Genomic DNA, 17148 nt, shown 5'->3' with positions numbered 1-17148 from the left:
TTCCAGGAGGATGCAGCTTAGTCAAGGCATCAAAGGTGCATATTCAGAGGCTTAAAGGCTCCTTGAGGTAAAAAGACGGCTGTAAAAGGTGATCACCATGGACGGATGCAGAAACAACTCCAAGTGGAGCTTTTGTCAGGAAACTTGGGAAGTTTTGGGTTGATGTCTTTTATTTATTGATTTTAGTGCAATGTTAGATTCATCTTCACAAAATTTTATTTTTTAAAGTTATGTTATTACGGTTGTGGTTATTAACTTCCTAACAAGTTGATACTTAATTGATCAGAATTCCTTCAACCTTGAAGAAACTTAATTGGAGTTTGATAAATATTTCTTAAATTATTTTTTAAGGGTTATTTACCCAAAACGAAATGAAACAATTTAATGACTCATCACTCAGTTCCAGTAATGTCCAGCAGTAGAGGTTTTGATCTCTGAAACTTCTGCTACAACCCTAATATGGAAAGTGTGACAGGCTTAAGGTATCTGAAAACTGACTAGTTTTTGTCTGAGAGATAGATAACTAGTTTTCATTCCATTTGCTTTACTCATTAAAAATATTTTGCATGGATAATGATTTATCCTGCAAGCATTTTCACTGATGTTTGTGTTAGATTATTTGTAAGTTAAGGAAACAAAGTCAATTTGATAAATCTGTTTTGTTAAACTTGAAAGAGAAACATTTACCTGTGTGTTGAAAACATGCGTGTTTCGGTTAAAAGGAGAATAAGAAAAGTGGCTATTCTTATTAATACCTCTAACCTTATCAGTAATATACAATCTGTGTTTTAATTCATATCAAATAATTCAAACATTTGGTCGATTAAACAGCTATCAAATTGCATTGTGTGACATGTACATTATTTTCTTACTTTTGTCTGTTGAGTTTACTTGTGAATATTTGGTGAAAGTGGTGTGAAATGTGATATTCAGCAATGGTTGAAAGTGATTCGACAAAATGTGTAAAAGCTGACCCCAGGTCTGTGATCACAAGGAATACACAGAAATAAGAGTTTGTTTGCTGCAACCTATGTTGTGCTTTAACTTTAAAGGGAACATTGGTGCATGTATGAGTGCGTGGTTTTAACAGGAGTGGTAAAGGTCAGGAATATCAGGAACATGACTGTTTACATCTTCATTTTGTAGCTGGAGCTAAACATGGCTTGATGTGGACTGAAAGGGTTTTCTAGCCACTACACTCGTGATCTCTAACTTCTAGGTTCCGAGATGCTCCATCTCTAGAGTTTGTATGCTTGTGTGGGGGAACTGTAAGCCATCTTCATTGCAGATGGGTAAGTCATTCCTCAGAAGTCCAGGGAATCTGAGCATTTTTCTGGAGGTGGCCAGTTGACACTTCAGAATCATCTTCTTGGAAGTGTGACAACAAATCTTGCACACACTGTTTGCTGGACTCAGGGTGGGACCTCATTAAAGCATCTGTCTGGACGAATCCTCAAGTCTCCAATGTGTCGCTGCAGGATGAGGTCAACTCCTCCTCCACCACCTCCAAGCCAGCTGCTCAGTCCCTTTTCTTTCAGAAGGCTACCCAAGCTGATGCTGTTGTGCCTGTACAATGACTGGTCCAAGAGTGTTTGTGGGTGTGGAGAAATATGACTCTATAAGTTGCAGAATTAAGAGACGCAATGTAAAGTTTTTCCCAGGGCAATGTGGTTTAAGGAAGGACTACGGTTTAAGAAAGAACAATGTAAGTTATAAATGCTAATGTTGTGTGTATGAGTTTGAAGTGCGTTTCATGCATTAAGTGCAGATATATATTCATCTACAAAACATTTTATGCAACTTGCAAAAGAAGAAGTTACAAAACAGAGGCATAAGACTACATCTGGTTCTGTTGTCTGTATGAGGAAACATCTGGTGCTTGAAAATTAGGTCTGAGAAATCCAAAGGTTGAAGATTATGTGTTTTACCGACAATGTGGCACTGTGACATCTTTAAGTAGGCTACATATGAGCCATGTCTATGTGGGTACCAAGAAGTGTTTAAAGGTTTGATGTATGCGCACTGTGAGTGTGAAAGAAATGCTGAGTGTTATGGATTTTATCAATTATGTCAAACTATAACAGAATGGAAAATGTGTAGTAGCATGCAGCTAAAGCTGCTGGACTGGAAAAAGATGCATGTTCTTTCCACAAGGATCAAAAAACAATGTCCCTATTTACATTAATTCCACAATCCTTTAGTGTATGGAAAGGTCAGTCAACAATCTTGATTTGGCTGTGTTTGATTTGTGGTTCAAAGACGTATCTGATTGGTCCTTGCAAATATACTCAGGGCAAGAGATCTTTTGAGATCCACCACAATGGGATCTTCCAACGATCTTGAAGATCAGGTTCAGCACAGTTAATCATATCAAATAAAAGAGTGGTGTATGTTATAGTGTGCAAACGCTTTCTTGGTATAAATTCAAGGCAACCTCTCCAATTGTCAAAGCCCGTTGACCCAATACACAGTATACACTTTGTACATTCCATCCATTCACCAATTATCTATAGTGCTTGTCCTGTTCTGGGTCATGGGAGTTTGAGCCAATCCTAGAGTACACCCTGGATCTATCATCAGTCAAACACAGAGCCAACATGTACAGACTCACTTACTCTCACACTGATACCTGTGGACAACAAGAGTCCCCAATTCAACTGAAGAGCATGTCTTGTGGACTGTGGGAAGGAACCCAAGCATGCAAGGGGACCACACTGAAAAGTCTGCAGATTTAAACCAGTAACCTTTTTGCTGTGAAGTGACAGCACTAACCACTGCACCACTGTGCAGCCTGCCTACACCGAAAATAAAGAATTAAAAAAGTTTAATTGTAATTGTTAAGAAGTTTTAATTTGATTTAAAAAAATAAACTTTGAATCTGTGATGGGAATTGGATTCAACTCCTGAGACTTAAAACTGGCCCCTAAAATCCATTTTTAGAGATTATATTTAAAATGTACTTCAATATTTTCTATAACAAGCAATGTTGTTTGTAAGTGAGCATCTTCTTGATTGTTTCAAGCTCAACATGTGAAAACGTGCTTCATGTTCACGTCAGGTTATGGTGCAATATGCAACCATACCTGTAAAGTATTTGTCACTCTCTCTTAAGTGAGCAGGTACTTCACAGTAAATAACGTGTTCCAGAATGAGGCACTGCTGAAAACAGCACAGAAGTGCAAAGCCTCCCTTTGAACAACCCGAGCTTCTCCAACTCTTCTTCATCATTCACAGAATGACTCATGTTCTGTATCATATGTCTGATGGATTTACCAGGTGAATCATTTCAGTTTGCAAGGTCACAGATGATTATTGGAGTAGTGTTTCAGCTCACTGATAACAACCCCTGAACCATTCCACAGTTGTGGGTTATAAGTTTCCAGTTACAAGACTGGTTTACTTGAGTGTGTATGTAGAGTGTGTATGCTTGAAACCTGACTGATGATGACTCCTGGAGCACATTTTGAGCATAAGAACCAACAAAGACTGTAAAAGTGATGATACTTACCTACTGATGAACCCTGCTACGTGTCAGTCATCCCAGAGAGAGAGCGTGAATGTGTTCAGGTGTGTATGCTTTGTATGATTGTGTTACGTAGTGGCAGGTTAAAAAGAGAAGAGATTCTGCTGAAAGAGGCACTTTGTGCATGTTGTGTAAACTGCTGTATGATTTGAATGTGTGCGAGTGGCGAGAGGTACATACACGATGTGTAAAACTTAGATGATGGTATGGAGGAGGTCTGAACTTCTGAGAGACTGGGGTCGCAGGCTAAAGAAGATGCAGCTTCCTTGTCCCCTCCATCATCTGCCTGCATCTCCTCCTCTTCATCTTCTTTCTCCACAGCTTTTAATGCTAACCTCTTTGACATCCTACCAGACCTCTGATCCTGTGATGAAAAGAGTTGTCAAATAAAGAATTCACAGTACAGGTTAGATTTCTACTCTTGATTTAATATAGAAAAATACATAATATGTCGAAAGGATTCTACAAGAAAATATATGACATCAACTGAATTTCTCAATGTTCATGTTGAAATGACTTACCTTGACTGTGGGCCTGGTAGTAGCAGCTTTTCTCCGTCCCCGACCTTTAGATTTAGGCACTTTAGGACCAGAAAGAGTCTTCATGGCGAATGCAGCATGCTGAAGGATGCAGTCAGTGCCACAGTATACAGAGTCCTGTAGGGCTGGTTTGGGGCAACCAAGTCCAATGCACAGAGGAAGAGTGCTGTCTGTCTCCATATCAGCCTCAGGGACAGGTTCGGGCTCAGGTACTGGCTCTGGCTCTGGCCTCATCAGATGAGCTGCCTCACCCTTCCCCTCCTCCTCCTCCTCTACCTCTTTCTCCTCCTCCACCAACACCACAGCCTCCTGAAACCATACTTGCATCTCAGACACAAAGCCTATACTCCTGACATGTAAATTGGCTGGTGAGTGATTATGAAAATACAGTAACATGGCAGAAACTATTGACATACTGGGAAGAAGGGCTGCACAATGAATCACAGTTTCATCATCATTTCATTATGATCATGCACAATGAACATATTCCAAAAGACAGCCTGAATACCAATGAACAGGAAAAATAGATTTAATATTAACACAGCGCTCTATATCACTCAGAATGGAACATTTGACCTATTAAATAGAGTTATAACCCAGCTTTCTTACTGGTCTTCTGGTTGTGTAAGAAGCTTGATTCTGATAGGTCAAAACCCCTTGACAACCCCTTGACAACCCCTTGACAACCCCCTGACAGCGGTTATTAACATTCACTAACTGACAAACTGATCACACTTCATGTCAAATCAATCCACGGAAAAGAGTTCCGGCACATTTAGCTTCTGCTTGTTGACACCACAGGCCGTAAGGTGAGGGGAAACCGTTAGCTTCCGTTAACGTCATATTGATAAACAATGTGGCTAAAACGTTAGCTTCGGTTAGCATGCTAAATCGGCAGGCTACGGACGTTTACATATTGGATCCTGTCCAGTAATATTAGCAATGGCAGCGGAGCAGTTGAGAGAAACTTTACATTACCGGTCTCTACACTTAAACCATGAGCGGTGGTGATGATTGCAGCAGGGTTCAAAGTTGTGACATTTGTTTATTTTTTAAGGTGTGTGAACTGCAGAGCTCAGAGAAGAAAGAGAGCTGAATGAGGATAGTTTCATGGTAAATCCACCAGAAAAGGCAGATAAGAATCTATCACCATGGAACGCTAACTGCAGTCGAATCACTGGGACTATTTTTAAAAACTTGAAACATAAATCACTTTATATCAATAAAATAATCTTTCAATCAATCCTTTTAACAACGTGTTTGTATCTTAAGTGAGTAGCCGGGAATGTCTCACCATGTCTGGATTCTTTTTCCCATAACAACCTGCTAACCATACTTTATCCCTTACCTATTAAACAGAGGCCATGTTTTCACATAATTTGGCCAATCAGAAGAGGCCACAGCTGGATATTTTGCTAACCCTACTGTACATAAAGGGTCTCAAAAATGGTGGTGTGTTTAAAAAAAACAGGAGCAGACAGAGGCACTATGTGGCACTTTTAATGTAAAGCACATTGAGTTGCCCTTGTGGAGGAAATGTGCTATACAAATAAAGCTGCCTTGTCTTGCCTAAAAGTTTTAGCCAATATGTGCACTTAAATTCCTGTTTTTTGAGACACGCTTAATATTGTCATGGCAATACCATGCAGGTATACTGCTGAAAAGTTGATACACTTGATACAGTTTGGGTAGAGAAACATTAGCCATGATGTTCACAATGAATCGAGTATCGATTCATTGATTGTTAAGAACTTACTCAAACACATTTTTTTTGTTTTGATTTTATACCACGTGGAACAAACATCATGTGGTCTCATACTTTGTTCAGCTATCAGGGAGGTGTTTTAAGTTTAAAGCATGTTTCAATGTGAATCAGCTGTTAAAGGTGTTGACACTCAGCTGGGGGCTGCGGCTGAGTGACAGGTCTCCATGAGCGCCTTTTTTTCTCCGCCGCCAGACTGATTATGACCCGGTTGCGCTCCCGGCTGACACCTGACCGCGTTTAAATGCTTATTTTTTCTCAATAAGAATGAGTAGACAGAAAACTGGACACTGTGAGTCTGAAATATGTTTCTGTTCAGTTCCCTTGTTGAAGTCTGAGCCTTCACTTGTATGACTGTATGTCCGCAAAGATTATGAGCCTGCTCCACACGTTGATATTCAGCGTGTTTAACATTTTTAACACCTCAATAGGATCCGTAGATATTCAATACTGTCAGCTATATACATTGTGTTGTGAAGGAAAATTTGATTCGGGGGAAAAACGCATTTAGCATTGTGTTTGACATGGAAAACGTCTATTTTTTTTAAAAGATTTATCAATAATTGATTAACATTTCCAAGATTGATCACGGGAAATACTTGAAATTTCCATCCCTATCCCCGACAAGACAAAAAATAAAAAGATCTCACCGTCAGGGCTTGTGGTTCTTCACTCCCTTTTCCTTCTTCCCCAGATGGTCTCAAGCATTCAGGAAAGCTAAGTTCAGGCTCCAGCTGCGGGTGGAGTTGAGCTTCAGGTTGGAGTTGCTTCTGTGTGGTGCAGCGGGGGCAGATATATTCTTGCCCTTTCTTCACAATCTTACGACCCTGCGTTGCAGTGATACCAACACATTCCCCGTGGAACCAGTCCTGGCAACTGTCGCAACAGATCATGAACCTGAAACAGTGAACCGACAAAAGTTAACAGCAAGTGAAACTGACAGATGTGTGAGGTATGCAAACTTCTGAGACCCTAGGGATCTTGTTACCAGAAATGAAATGTACCTTTTATCCTGTTTTTGTCGACAGATGCAGAACAGAGCCTCTGAGTCATGACCACCAGAGACTGATACGCCTGGGTGCTCTCTTACATTTTCACTGTCTTTCTTTCTTTCTTCTTCTTCAACCTCCTCCTCCTCTGGTGCATCATCATACTGCCCGGGAGTTACATCAGTCACATGGTCTAAATCAGTGTCAATGATTATGCAGTCTGAGCTTGATCGCTGAGCAGGACTCAGAGTGATGTCAAAGTGAACAGGTGATCTCTGTATTTCAGAACTGTGTGAGTCATTTATTTTTTCTTCCTCTTGCAGATGTTGTTCGCCTGAACTAATGAGCACCACCTCATCATCCTCATGGTCTGCAATGGTTGATAGAAGCTCCACTCCCCTGCCCTTCCCTCTGCCCCTTCCCCTACCTCTTCCCTTTCCTTTTCCTCTGCCTCTTCCCCTTCCTCTAGCCTTTCCTCTTCCCCCCTTTCCACCTCTAGCTCCTGTGTTAGCCTGCCTGCCTTTGGCTGTCATCTGCTCCTTTATCTGTATTAGAGTCATGTCATCACTGTCGTCTTCGTGACTAGAGATCAACACTACATCGTCCAGTTCCCCTCCTGTCGCATGGTCAGGACCAACAGGCTGTGAAATCTCCATTTCTTCAGGAGAGTCTACGTTATCAGCCACCTCAGTTTCATTTGTATCCTGTGGAGGTGGAGGCTCGATGGCATCACTGGCCCCCAAAATGTCAGGGATGGCCCGTGAATCTGACATATCCAATGACAAGTCCTCACCTCCGCCTAGCAGCGAGAAGGCAGTATGGAAAGCAGACCCATAATCTTGCCATAAGCTGGGGTCAAGGCTCCCTCCTGCTGATGTTTCTGAGGCCGGCTTGCTGTCCTCTGATGCAGGTGAGGATGGTGCAGACCACTCCAGCTCATCTATGACACTCTTGGTTGTACGAGAAGCTCTCTGGCTGTGGGTTTCTCTCGAGGTCTGAGGTGTCTGATTTGATCTGCGACCTCTGGCTTTGCGGACGGGAGGAGGACTGCTGCTAAGTTCTCCAACTTCTTCCAAGAACTCCCTTCTTGCAATTGTTGTCCGCCTGAAGCCCCAGGACTTTTTAATTTCAGATAAGGGCGGCCTTATGTTCGACTCTGCCCCTTCTGACTGGCTCTGCTGTTCCTCTATAGAAAGAGAACCATCAGGATTAACAAAAACAAAAGAGAAATGTATCTGCTCATTCATTCAACTTATAAACGTGAGTCTTTCTTACCTGAATTATCATCAGCAGCAATGATTCTGTTTTCCGTTTGGTCCATATTGACATCCATGAGTGTCAGGGCTGTCAAAACACAGAGGATACTATTTGTAAGTACACAGCTCGAGAAAGAAAGAACTATTAGGCAAGTTGGATGAAGATTAAATGCAGAAAAACACGACCAATGAGTATGTGGTTTTGTAGAAAAGGCCTTATTTTCAGAGTCATGTGAAGTGTCATTTAATTATTCTAAAAACCTGGGTTAGAGAGGGAAAACACACCAAGCTTTAAGCTTCAGTTTGAATTGAATGATAAGCCGCAATATATACTTTGACGCAGTAAGCTCAAAAAGAGTATCTGCTGCTGTAGGAGACAGCAGTCTAGCCATCATTTCCACATTAGTCAGAGTTCACTATTGCCCCTTTTCAACCGAGGCAGTTTCAGGGCCAGTTCGGAGCCAGCGTTCAATTGAGAACCGTTTTTTCGTGTTTCGATTGTGAGAGAGCTGGCTCCCGGTGGGAAAAACTGGTGCTCCAGAGCGGTTCCAACTCTTTGCTGGTCTAGAACTGTGAACCGCTTACGTCAGGGGCCGAGTTGCTGTGATCAAAAAAACAAACAAATCATTTTTCTGCCATTGTCCTGCAGCGAAAAAATTAAAGAGACTATATTCTGTAGTCTGTGCAATGACATGCATTACACTATGCAATACACTGTGCAATACCCCTGTCACTTCAACATTCTGTATACAATACCTTCATTCCCAGTGCTTTTGTACATTGCGAACTGTAACTATTATGGGTTTTTGTATGTTATTATTAATCCAAATTATATTATTTCATACGTATTTATATCTTGTGTTATTCCTTCTTTCTATTAATATTTTTTCATACTGTATAAAAGCATTCTGTAACAACTGAATTTCCCCCGGGGTAAAAATATTTCTGACTCTGATTCTGATTCTGATCCATCCTCCTGTGTACTTACATCGGGCTGGTTGGATGTTATAATTGCATACATTTCCCTTCATTTGGAGAACAGTTCATCAACCATCAAGTGGCAAGTTTAGAAAGGATCAAACACAGTTTCATAATCATCCTAAATGGAAAAATAACAATGGGTTCCCTCACTTAAATGGCTCCTAAAAGTGACCAAAACTTAATCCAATCAAGTAGGTTAGGTTAGGGTGGTGGTGGGAATAGTAATTTGCATTATGGGTCACCAACAAATCTGCAGCAGCTCCTTGAAGCTGTCATGCTAACAAAATTTGGGGGGGATGTCTTCAGCCCCATTTCGAATCTATATAACACCACTGAGAAATATGATCAAGAGGTGAAGTCAGCCTCAATAAAAATGCCAGTGATGGTTAGTCTGTAAGCCTGAACACACATGTAATAAGTCAACTTGTGACAATCCAATTTGAAGTTATTATTATGACTATTATTATAACAGATGTAGCTGGGGGGGTAACAAGAATGTCGCAGGTTATATATTGTTTATTTTGAGATGTTTTCTAAAGGGACTTATGGAAGCTGTATTTATAGTGATGGCACCACACTATTTTGCAAGAGGTCTATTAAAACAAGGCCTCATCAACAACACGAGTCCAAGATGTCCAAATAGTGCTCACTGTTCCGTCAGCACACTAAAAAGAAACCCTCCCTATGTTCATGTCCATGTCCCTGACACGTGGAACACGGCAGACACGCTGTATGCCTGCAACACTACGACCACTTGTCAGTCATTTCGTACATGGAGAAAAGGAGTCTGTTCTGTTACTGGCGACATTGTTCTGTGCAGCTTACTAGGCTCAACGCTAGCTGCTAAACTATGTGGTAAATAAATGCTAACGCCGCGAAGCTACCTGTTTCAAATTACACTGGTCAGAAGAAATAATGTTGCATGTTTGTAAATCGAAAAAATCTGCTAAAACTGTTTTCATACCTTGAATACAAATGATAAGTTTCCGGTTATTGAGCTCACTTAGCTGGGATGCTATCTAGCACGACCGTCCATTTTCTCTGTCTTGCTGATAAAGTAACTCTCGCGAGAGTTACTCGCATGCGGAAAGCACCGTGTTTCTGCTCGTGGAAGCCGCATCACTGGCTGAGTCGAACGTCAACGTCGCCGCCATGTTGGATGTGGCAATCTGTAAAGATGCGCGCACGCAGATACGAAGAAACACGCCTCCCGATTGTTGTTATGTGTACATTTGACTTATTACCATTAGCAGAGCTTTCCAAATAAACACTACAAGTCAAAAGTTTGGAAACATCTTCTCATTCAACGTTTTTTATTTATTTTAATGATTTGAAACGTTATAGATTAATACTGAAGGCATCAAAACTATGAAAGAACATATATGGAATTATTTAATGAACAAAAAAATGCTAAATAAACCAGAATAATGTTTTATATTTTATATTCTTTAAAGTGCCCCCTTTTTCCTTCATGACAGCTTTGCACACTCTTGGTATTCTCTCAGTCTGCTTCATGAAGTGTCTCCTGGAATGGTTTCTAATTAACATGAGCCTTGTCAAGAGTTCATTTGTAGAATGACTTGCCTTCTTAATGTGTTTGAGACCATCAGTTGAGTTGTTCAGAGGAAGGGTGAGCACACAATGGATAGCCCTATTTGACTACTGTTGTAATCCATATTATGGCAAAACCAGATTATTTCATAGTTTTGATGTCTTCAGTATTAATCTACAATGTTGAATATAGTTAAAATAAAATATAACCATTGCATGAGAAGGTGTGTCCAAACTTTGGACTGGTAGTGTACGCAACAAATGTTTTGTTGAAGTCTCCACAGCCTTGACTTTGAAAATTGAAAATTGAAAATTGGCTCATTCCTCTAAAAGTCGGGTGATTTTATTTCACATACAGCAGCTGTCTCTTAAAAATGTCAGTATAGATAAAGTCATCTTAAATTTTAAAATCATTTTGATGTGTTTAGTGTTAATTATAACAGTCCTTTCATCCTGTATTTGAAAGAGTAAATCCCTTCACTTGTTCAGTCGGTTAAAATGTCTCAAGCACTTCGTACTCACGTGATATAAAACATAATATATGGACAACTGAACTTAATACAATTCAATTAAAAAAAGATATTCCTCTGCTTGGGCATTTTAACGCCACAGAGCAGTGGTATGAAAAAGAGAGAGGGGGGAAATTTCTGTGTATAGTGCTCCTGCGAAAGTGATTCTGTGATTGGTGCTGTGTTGGAAAGAGGTGTTGCCCGTGAATGAGTCCAGGCCCACAGTAAATAAGTTGATCAGAGCATTTTTATTTATTTCTTCACGACTCCATTTATTGTATGTACAGCATGTAAACACGAACGAGACACAAGCTCATAACAGACATGCTCACAGGAAAGAACATCCAGCCAAAATGCAGTTTTATTTATGCCTACCAACTTCTTAAAGTCTGGTCATCAGCTTTGGATAACAGTTAAACAGAGAGTTTGCTCTGAGCTGACATTCATGTGAAGTTATTTCTTTTCAAATAATTTTGTTTAGACACATAGAAATGTGATTTAATTAAACATACTATAAAAACACTATAAATATTGTTCAGGTACTTTCTTACAAAAACTTTTTACAGTTTACATTTTTAAGTTCTTTGATAAATCACAGATTTTTTTTTTCAGGTCTATACAAATGAAGAACTATGTAACAAAAAAAGGTATGCACCAGAAATGCCACAGCTAACATTGATAGTTGAAACATGGTGTCTTTAAGTGGACATGTTTTTGAAACTGAAGCTTGCATAACTGAAAATACTTCTGATGGCACCTTGATGAATGAGCAACAACTGTTGATGGCTGTTTCAAATGTTTTTTTATGAAATGGAAAGCATCCACAAAGTAAACAGCTATGAAGAGCAGCATTGACAGTGTTAATGTGGCAAATATTCTGTGATTGGATACAATCTTGTTCAGCCTTGAACCAAAGTGGTGTCAACAAAGCCACAGAACAAAACCACAGTATGAAAACATACAGACTCACATTTTATTATTTAAGACAGACTTCTTTCACATGGTGAATATCCACATGAACACACTCCTGTAGATACTCTGGATGAGAGATGAAACAGAACATGGGAATGAAAGTGATTTGTCGCAGAGGTGCAGGCCTTCAAGCTTTAAGTTTGACAGGACAACACAACAGTGGCCTTGCAAAATGTCTGAGAGTAACTGTAGTGTAGTAGTTAGGTCACAGGAACACCAGCACTGTCCTTGCTCTTTTCCATATACGTGGGAGAGTTGCTTTTGTCTGATATGGATCCTGCTGCTGAGGGCAGGGTCTGTGTGGAGGGAGAGTGCCCTGATGATTTGACTGCAGGGTCTGAGTTGGGTTCTGCTTCTGGCTCTTGTTGTGAAGCTGAGGCTGGAAGGCAAAACAAAATATGAAATGAACACATGGACACCGAATATGCACTTTTGATTGTCTTCAGAATTTACCTCTTATCCTCAAACAATGATGAAATACCCCACTGTTATTATTTTGCATAGGCCCAAAATACTTACACACATGGTGGTGATTTCATGCTTATTGCACATTTGGTATTAATTGCAGGATACTGTATCATACAAATACTAGTGTGGAGAGGGTGCTGACTCAGAAGTTCTATCTGAATATTAAAAAAAACAAATACATCCAAGAATAAGAGAGTTGTTTTGTTTCAAATAAATGTAAAACAAAAGAATAGCAACATCTGAAAAGATAAAGCATCACATCAGACTTCAGTGAATGGACAGACATTTACAGAAACATATATCCAGGGAATGCTACAAGAAAGTTCAATCATGCCTTTATGTATAAATCAACAAGAAAACCTAGTCACTAAAGTCAAATGCATTTCTGATTTTCAATATACAGTGGTGGAAAAAAGTTTCAGACACCCTGAACATTTTTCACAATCTCAAATATTGTCATGAAATATTTGTGGTAAAATATTTTTTGTGTTTCAAGCATTAGACAGACATAAACAAATACAAATTATATATTTTTTGTTTATTATTTACAAGAAAAACTAACAAAAGCTAAATTCTTGACAGTTTCAATATGTCAGTTCTCAACATTGTCGGTATCAAAGTCAACAAATAACAGAGAATGTGTTCAAAACTGAACAAATAATAAATACACCTGGCTGTGACTGTGCTAAAAGAAATTGCACTTCAAGACCTAAGAGTGATTCTCAATGCAATATTTGGGGTGTCTGAAAACTTTTTTCCACCACTGTACATTTTTAAATTCTAGGGGCTGCATCCATTCGAATGGCAGTAAATGAGTTAGTATAGTGCTCCACAGTAGTAAGTCTAATATCCAGACATAAACATTAAGCACATTGCAGAATGATGCATTTGCTATCAAGATATGAGGGACATAGCAAAAATTATCTATCAAGGTTAGCTTTTAGCATTAAAAATAAGGTAACTCTGAGTGTTTGAGATTTTAGTGGCTGCATATAAACTGGAATAATGCTGGAATGTGAATCTCTTTAACTATATAAACTTATCAGTGGAAGTGATTACACTGTGGACAGCACAGCTATGGAAAAACACTAGGTCCTTTACGTGCACATGACAACAACCTGACTTTAAAACATAAAACACATTTTATAGAACAATAATAATAATAATAATAATAATAATAATAATAATAATAATAATAATAATAATAATGATAATAATAATAATAATAAGTTATAGATTACTTTCCTTAACCAATGGTACAAAGTGCATTACAAGAATAACCAAAGTAAACAAGGCAAATAAAAACAACAAGTCACCAACAAAAAGACAATACACTTCAGTGAAGTCAGGAAAAGCTATGCAATGAAAGTATGCAGAAGTATTTTCTTGATGCCTGTGCGTTATTCTTATCTTATGTCTTCATCTGAATATTTCCAGTAAACATACGTGAAAAGAATGAACAAAACTGTATCATGTTGTCAGATCTAATTAGCAGTATATTTTCCGACATCAATAACTGCAAACTGATTCTGTAATCTAGATACACACTGTAGTGTATTAGCTTTGTGCATCACACTGCTCATTGTAAATCAAAAAGAGATGTATGTGGTGACTTTATAAAAGGTATGCTGTCAATTTAAACTACACATTGCTTCACAGGTGTGTTCATGTTACCTGACTGTGTGCAGGACTTCATGTGTTCTGGCCAGTGGGCCTGCTGGCAGGGGTAATCACAGTAACTTGTATTCCAGCAGCAGTAGAAGATGGCCTCTTTCCTGCAGTTTGCGCACCACTGTTTCTTTTTGGTTTCATCCACTGCTTGCTGCTTGTCAGACTCAGTCTGCTTTTTCACTTCAGCCACCAACCGTTCTCTCTCCTGCTCCAGACTCTGCCTCATCTCTGCCATCGTCAATTCTGCATTTAGATGAAACAAAATGAACAGCTTTATTTATAAGCCATGGAAGTAATTAACGATATCTTCCAAAAAGCTGCATTAGATGCAAAGCTTGAAAAAAGTAAGAAACCCCACAGTCAGCACTGTAATCAAAAACCCTCTGAAAAACAATGGTTTGATAAGGAATGTAAAGAAATGAGAAAACACTTAAGACAGCTATCAAACCAGAAACACAGAAACCAACATGACCCTGAAACAGTACAAACAGACCATCAGACAAAAGAAATCCCACTACACCAACAAAACACTGGAGGAGATTGAAAATGCAGTAGACCAGGGTCAGTTCTGGAACATGTTGAACAGTTTAGAGACCACAAAGCCTCAACAACTAGCAATACAAGATGGAGAAGTCATTTTCATGACCTCTACAAAAGTATCCCACCTGAAGATCTAAACATTAATCAAACTGAAATTAAAACAAAATTAGACAACCTTGAATCAGCCATCAAGAATAACCAAAACCCATTAGATTACCCAATTACACAGAAAGAGTAAATAGACAAACTGAAAACTCTTCAATCCAAAAAGGCTCATGGCACAGATTGCATCAATAATGAGATGCTGAAGAACAGTACTCCTGAATTTCAAACTGCAATTATTAAACTGTTCAACATGGTGCTGACTGCAGGCTGCTTTCCTGATGTCTGGAACCAGGGGCTGATCACCCCCATCTATAAAGATGGTAATAAAACAGACCCCAATAACTACAGAGGGATCTGTGTCAACAGCAACCTGGGAAAAATATTCTGTAGTATCCTAAACTCCAGGATACAAGCTTTTGATGAAGAAAAAAATATTCTTAGTAAATGTCAAATTGGCTTTCTCCCAAATCACCGAACATCTGATCATATATACACCTTACACACTTTAATTGACCAACATGTCCACCAAAAAAAGGGGGGAAAAATATTTGCTTGCTTCATTGACTTTAAAAAAGCCTTCAATTCCATTTGGCATGAAGGACTTTTCTTCAAAATCCTTCAAAGTGGAATATGTGGTAAGGTTTATGATCTTATTAAATATATGTACGAGCACAACCAATGTGCCGTGAAAATCAACAATCAAAGAACAGATAATTTTACACACAACCTTGGTGTGAAGCAAGGATGCTGTTTAAGTCCCACATTATTCAATCTGTATATAAATGAACTTGCAGTGCAGCTGGATGGTTCAGCAGCTCCGGGCCTCACACTCTTAGACACAGAAGTTAGATACCTGCTTTATGCAGATGACCTTATTCTGTTGTCTCCAACCAGAGATGGTCTCCAATATAACCTGACCATCCTGGAACAATACTGCCAGAACTGGGCATTGGAGGTCAATTTTAAGAAGACACAAATAATGATCTTTCAAAAAAAGCCCAGATGTCTTGAAAATAAATATATTTTTACTCTGAATAACACTCAAATTAAACACACAAAGAATTATACTTACCATGGTCTGAACATATCTGCATCAGGAAATTTTAATATGGCAATAAATGCACTTAAAGAAAGAGCACGAAGGGCAATCTATGCATTAAAAACCAAATTATTCAAGATTAACATTCCAATTAGAATCTGGACAAAAATATTTGATAGTGTAATTGTACCTATAGCTCTATATGGAAGTGAGATCTGGGGCCCCCTCAGTAGACTGGAGCATGGCTCATGGGACAAACACCCAATAGAAGCTCTCCATACTGAATTATGTAGAAGAATCCTACATGTTCAAAGAAAAACTCTTTCCCATTACTATTAAACATTCAGAAACGGGCAATCAAATTTTGGACCCATCTAAATTTAAGCCCAAAAGACTCACTTCAATATAAAGCACTGAAAACCCAAGAGCTGAACCCTGAAAACTGTCCCCTTAGTCAGCTGGTGAGGAAGCTAATCAGCCAGACTCCAGTGAGCACGGATCCAAAACACAACCAAATTAAACTCATCACGAAGCACTCCAAAGATCTGTATTTAGATCACTGGAGAAACCAAACAAAGACCCAAAGTAGAATGAATTGTTATTTTACCCTAAACCGTGATTATAAATTATCTGAATATCTATACAGTGTCAGAGATACAAAACAAAGATGTAACCTGACCAAATACAGGCTGAGTGACCACCGGCCGGCTATAGGGACAGGGAGACACAGACAGACATGGCTGCCCAGAGAGGAGTGTCTATGTGCTCACTGCTCTACAGGGGACATAGAGACAGAGATGCACTTCCTCCTCCACTGCAGCAAGTTCTCTTTACTAAGAGATTCCCACTACAGGGAAATTACTAAAATGGTACCAAACTTCCCAACATTAACCCCAGAAGAGAAACTGTCAGTTCTCCTGGGGGAAGGGTCAGCAGCTCCTCTGGCTGCTAAATATGTGTCTGCCTGTCACAGCCTGAGGGACGCACCATCCCATGGTGTTTGATTTTGGGTGGAGGTTTTGTGAGCGTGCCGCATCGGGTGAGGACATTGAGATATGCTGTATAGGTGACACCATCGTTCATTAATGCATATAAAATATGTAATATATGGTTGATATGTATATGATGAATATAATATGTAATGAATATGGTGTGTGATTAATGTATATATGGTGAGTGTAGTGTGTTGTGAATATAAATAATGTACTGTATGAATTTATGTGCTTTGGCAATAATATCTTGT

The 17148-nt window shown here is 39.2% G+C and overlaps 2 protein-coding genes across 17 annotated transcripts in view; both read right to left on the bottom strand.

Moving 5' to 3' along the window:
• Positions 1 to 10106, bottom strand: part of LOC117821267 — a 33438-nt gene extending 23332 nt beyond the window's left edge. Inside the window, exons 1-6 of the mRNA XM_034695418.1 lie at positions 10015 to 10106; positions 8089 to 8157; positions 6829 to 7999; positions 6475 to 6721; positions 4045 to 4371; positions 3704 to 3887 (exon numbers count right to left, since the gene is read on the bottom strand). Of these exons, the coding sequence (XP_034551309.1) occupies positions 3704 to 3887; positions 4045 to 4371; positions 6475 to 6721; positions 6829 to 7999; positions 8089 to 8146 (1987 nt within the window). The 5' untranslated portion in view covers positions 8147 to 8157; positions 10015 to 10106. The remainder of the gene's footprint in view (positions 1 to 3703; positions 3888 to 4044; positions 4372 to 6474; positions 6722 to 6828; positions 8000 to 8088; positions 8158 to 10014) is intronic.
• Positions 10107 to 11339: 1233 nt separating this feature from the next.
• Positions 11340 to 17148, bottom strand: part of LOC117822052 (protein kinase C-binding protein 1-like) — a 30469-nt gene continuing 24660 nt past the window's right edge. For 11 of the 16 annotated variants that reach the window (XM_034696660.1, XM_034696669.1, XM_034696662.1 and 8 more), the window contains 2 exons: positions 14225 to 14464; positions 11340 to 12461 (listed from right to left, as the gene is read on the bottom strand). In XM_034696660.1, coding sequence (XP_034552551.1) covers positions 12283 to 12461; positions 14225 to 14464 — 419 coding nt within the window. In that variant the 3' untranslated portion in view covers positions 11340 to 12282. Of the gene's footprint in view, positions 12462 to 12601; positions 12706 to 14224; positions 14465 to 17148 lie in introns of all 16 variants that reach the window. The other 5 variants (XR_004633115.1, XR_004633117.1, XR_004633116.1 and 2 more) reach the window with 1 other exon arrangement.

The sequence above is a fragment of the Notolabrus celidotus genome, chromosome 11, assembly GCF_009762535.1.
Source record: "Notolabrus celidotus isolate fNotCel1 chromosome 11, fNotCel1.pri, whole genome shotgun sequence".
Lineage (NCBI taxonomy): Eukaryota > Metazoa > Chordata > Actinopteri > Labriformes > Labridae > Notolabrus > Notolabrus celidotus.
The sequence above is the reverse complement of the archived record's forward strand: the minus strand, read 5'-3'. Positions and strand labels throughout refer to the sequence as shown.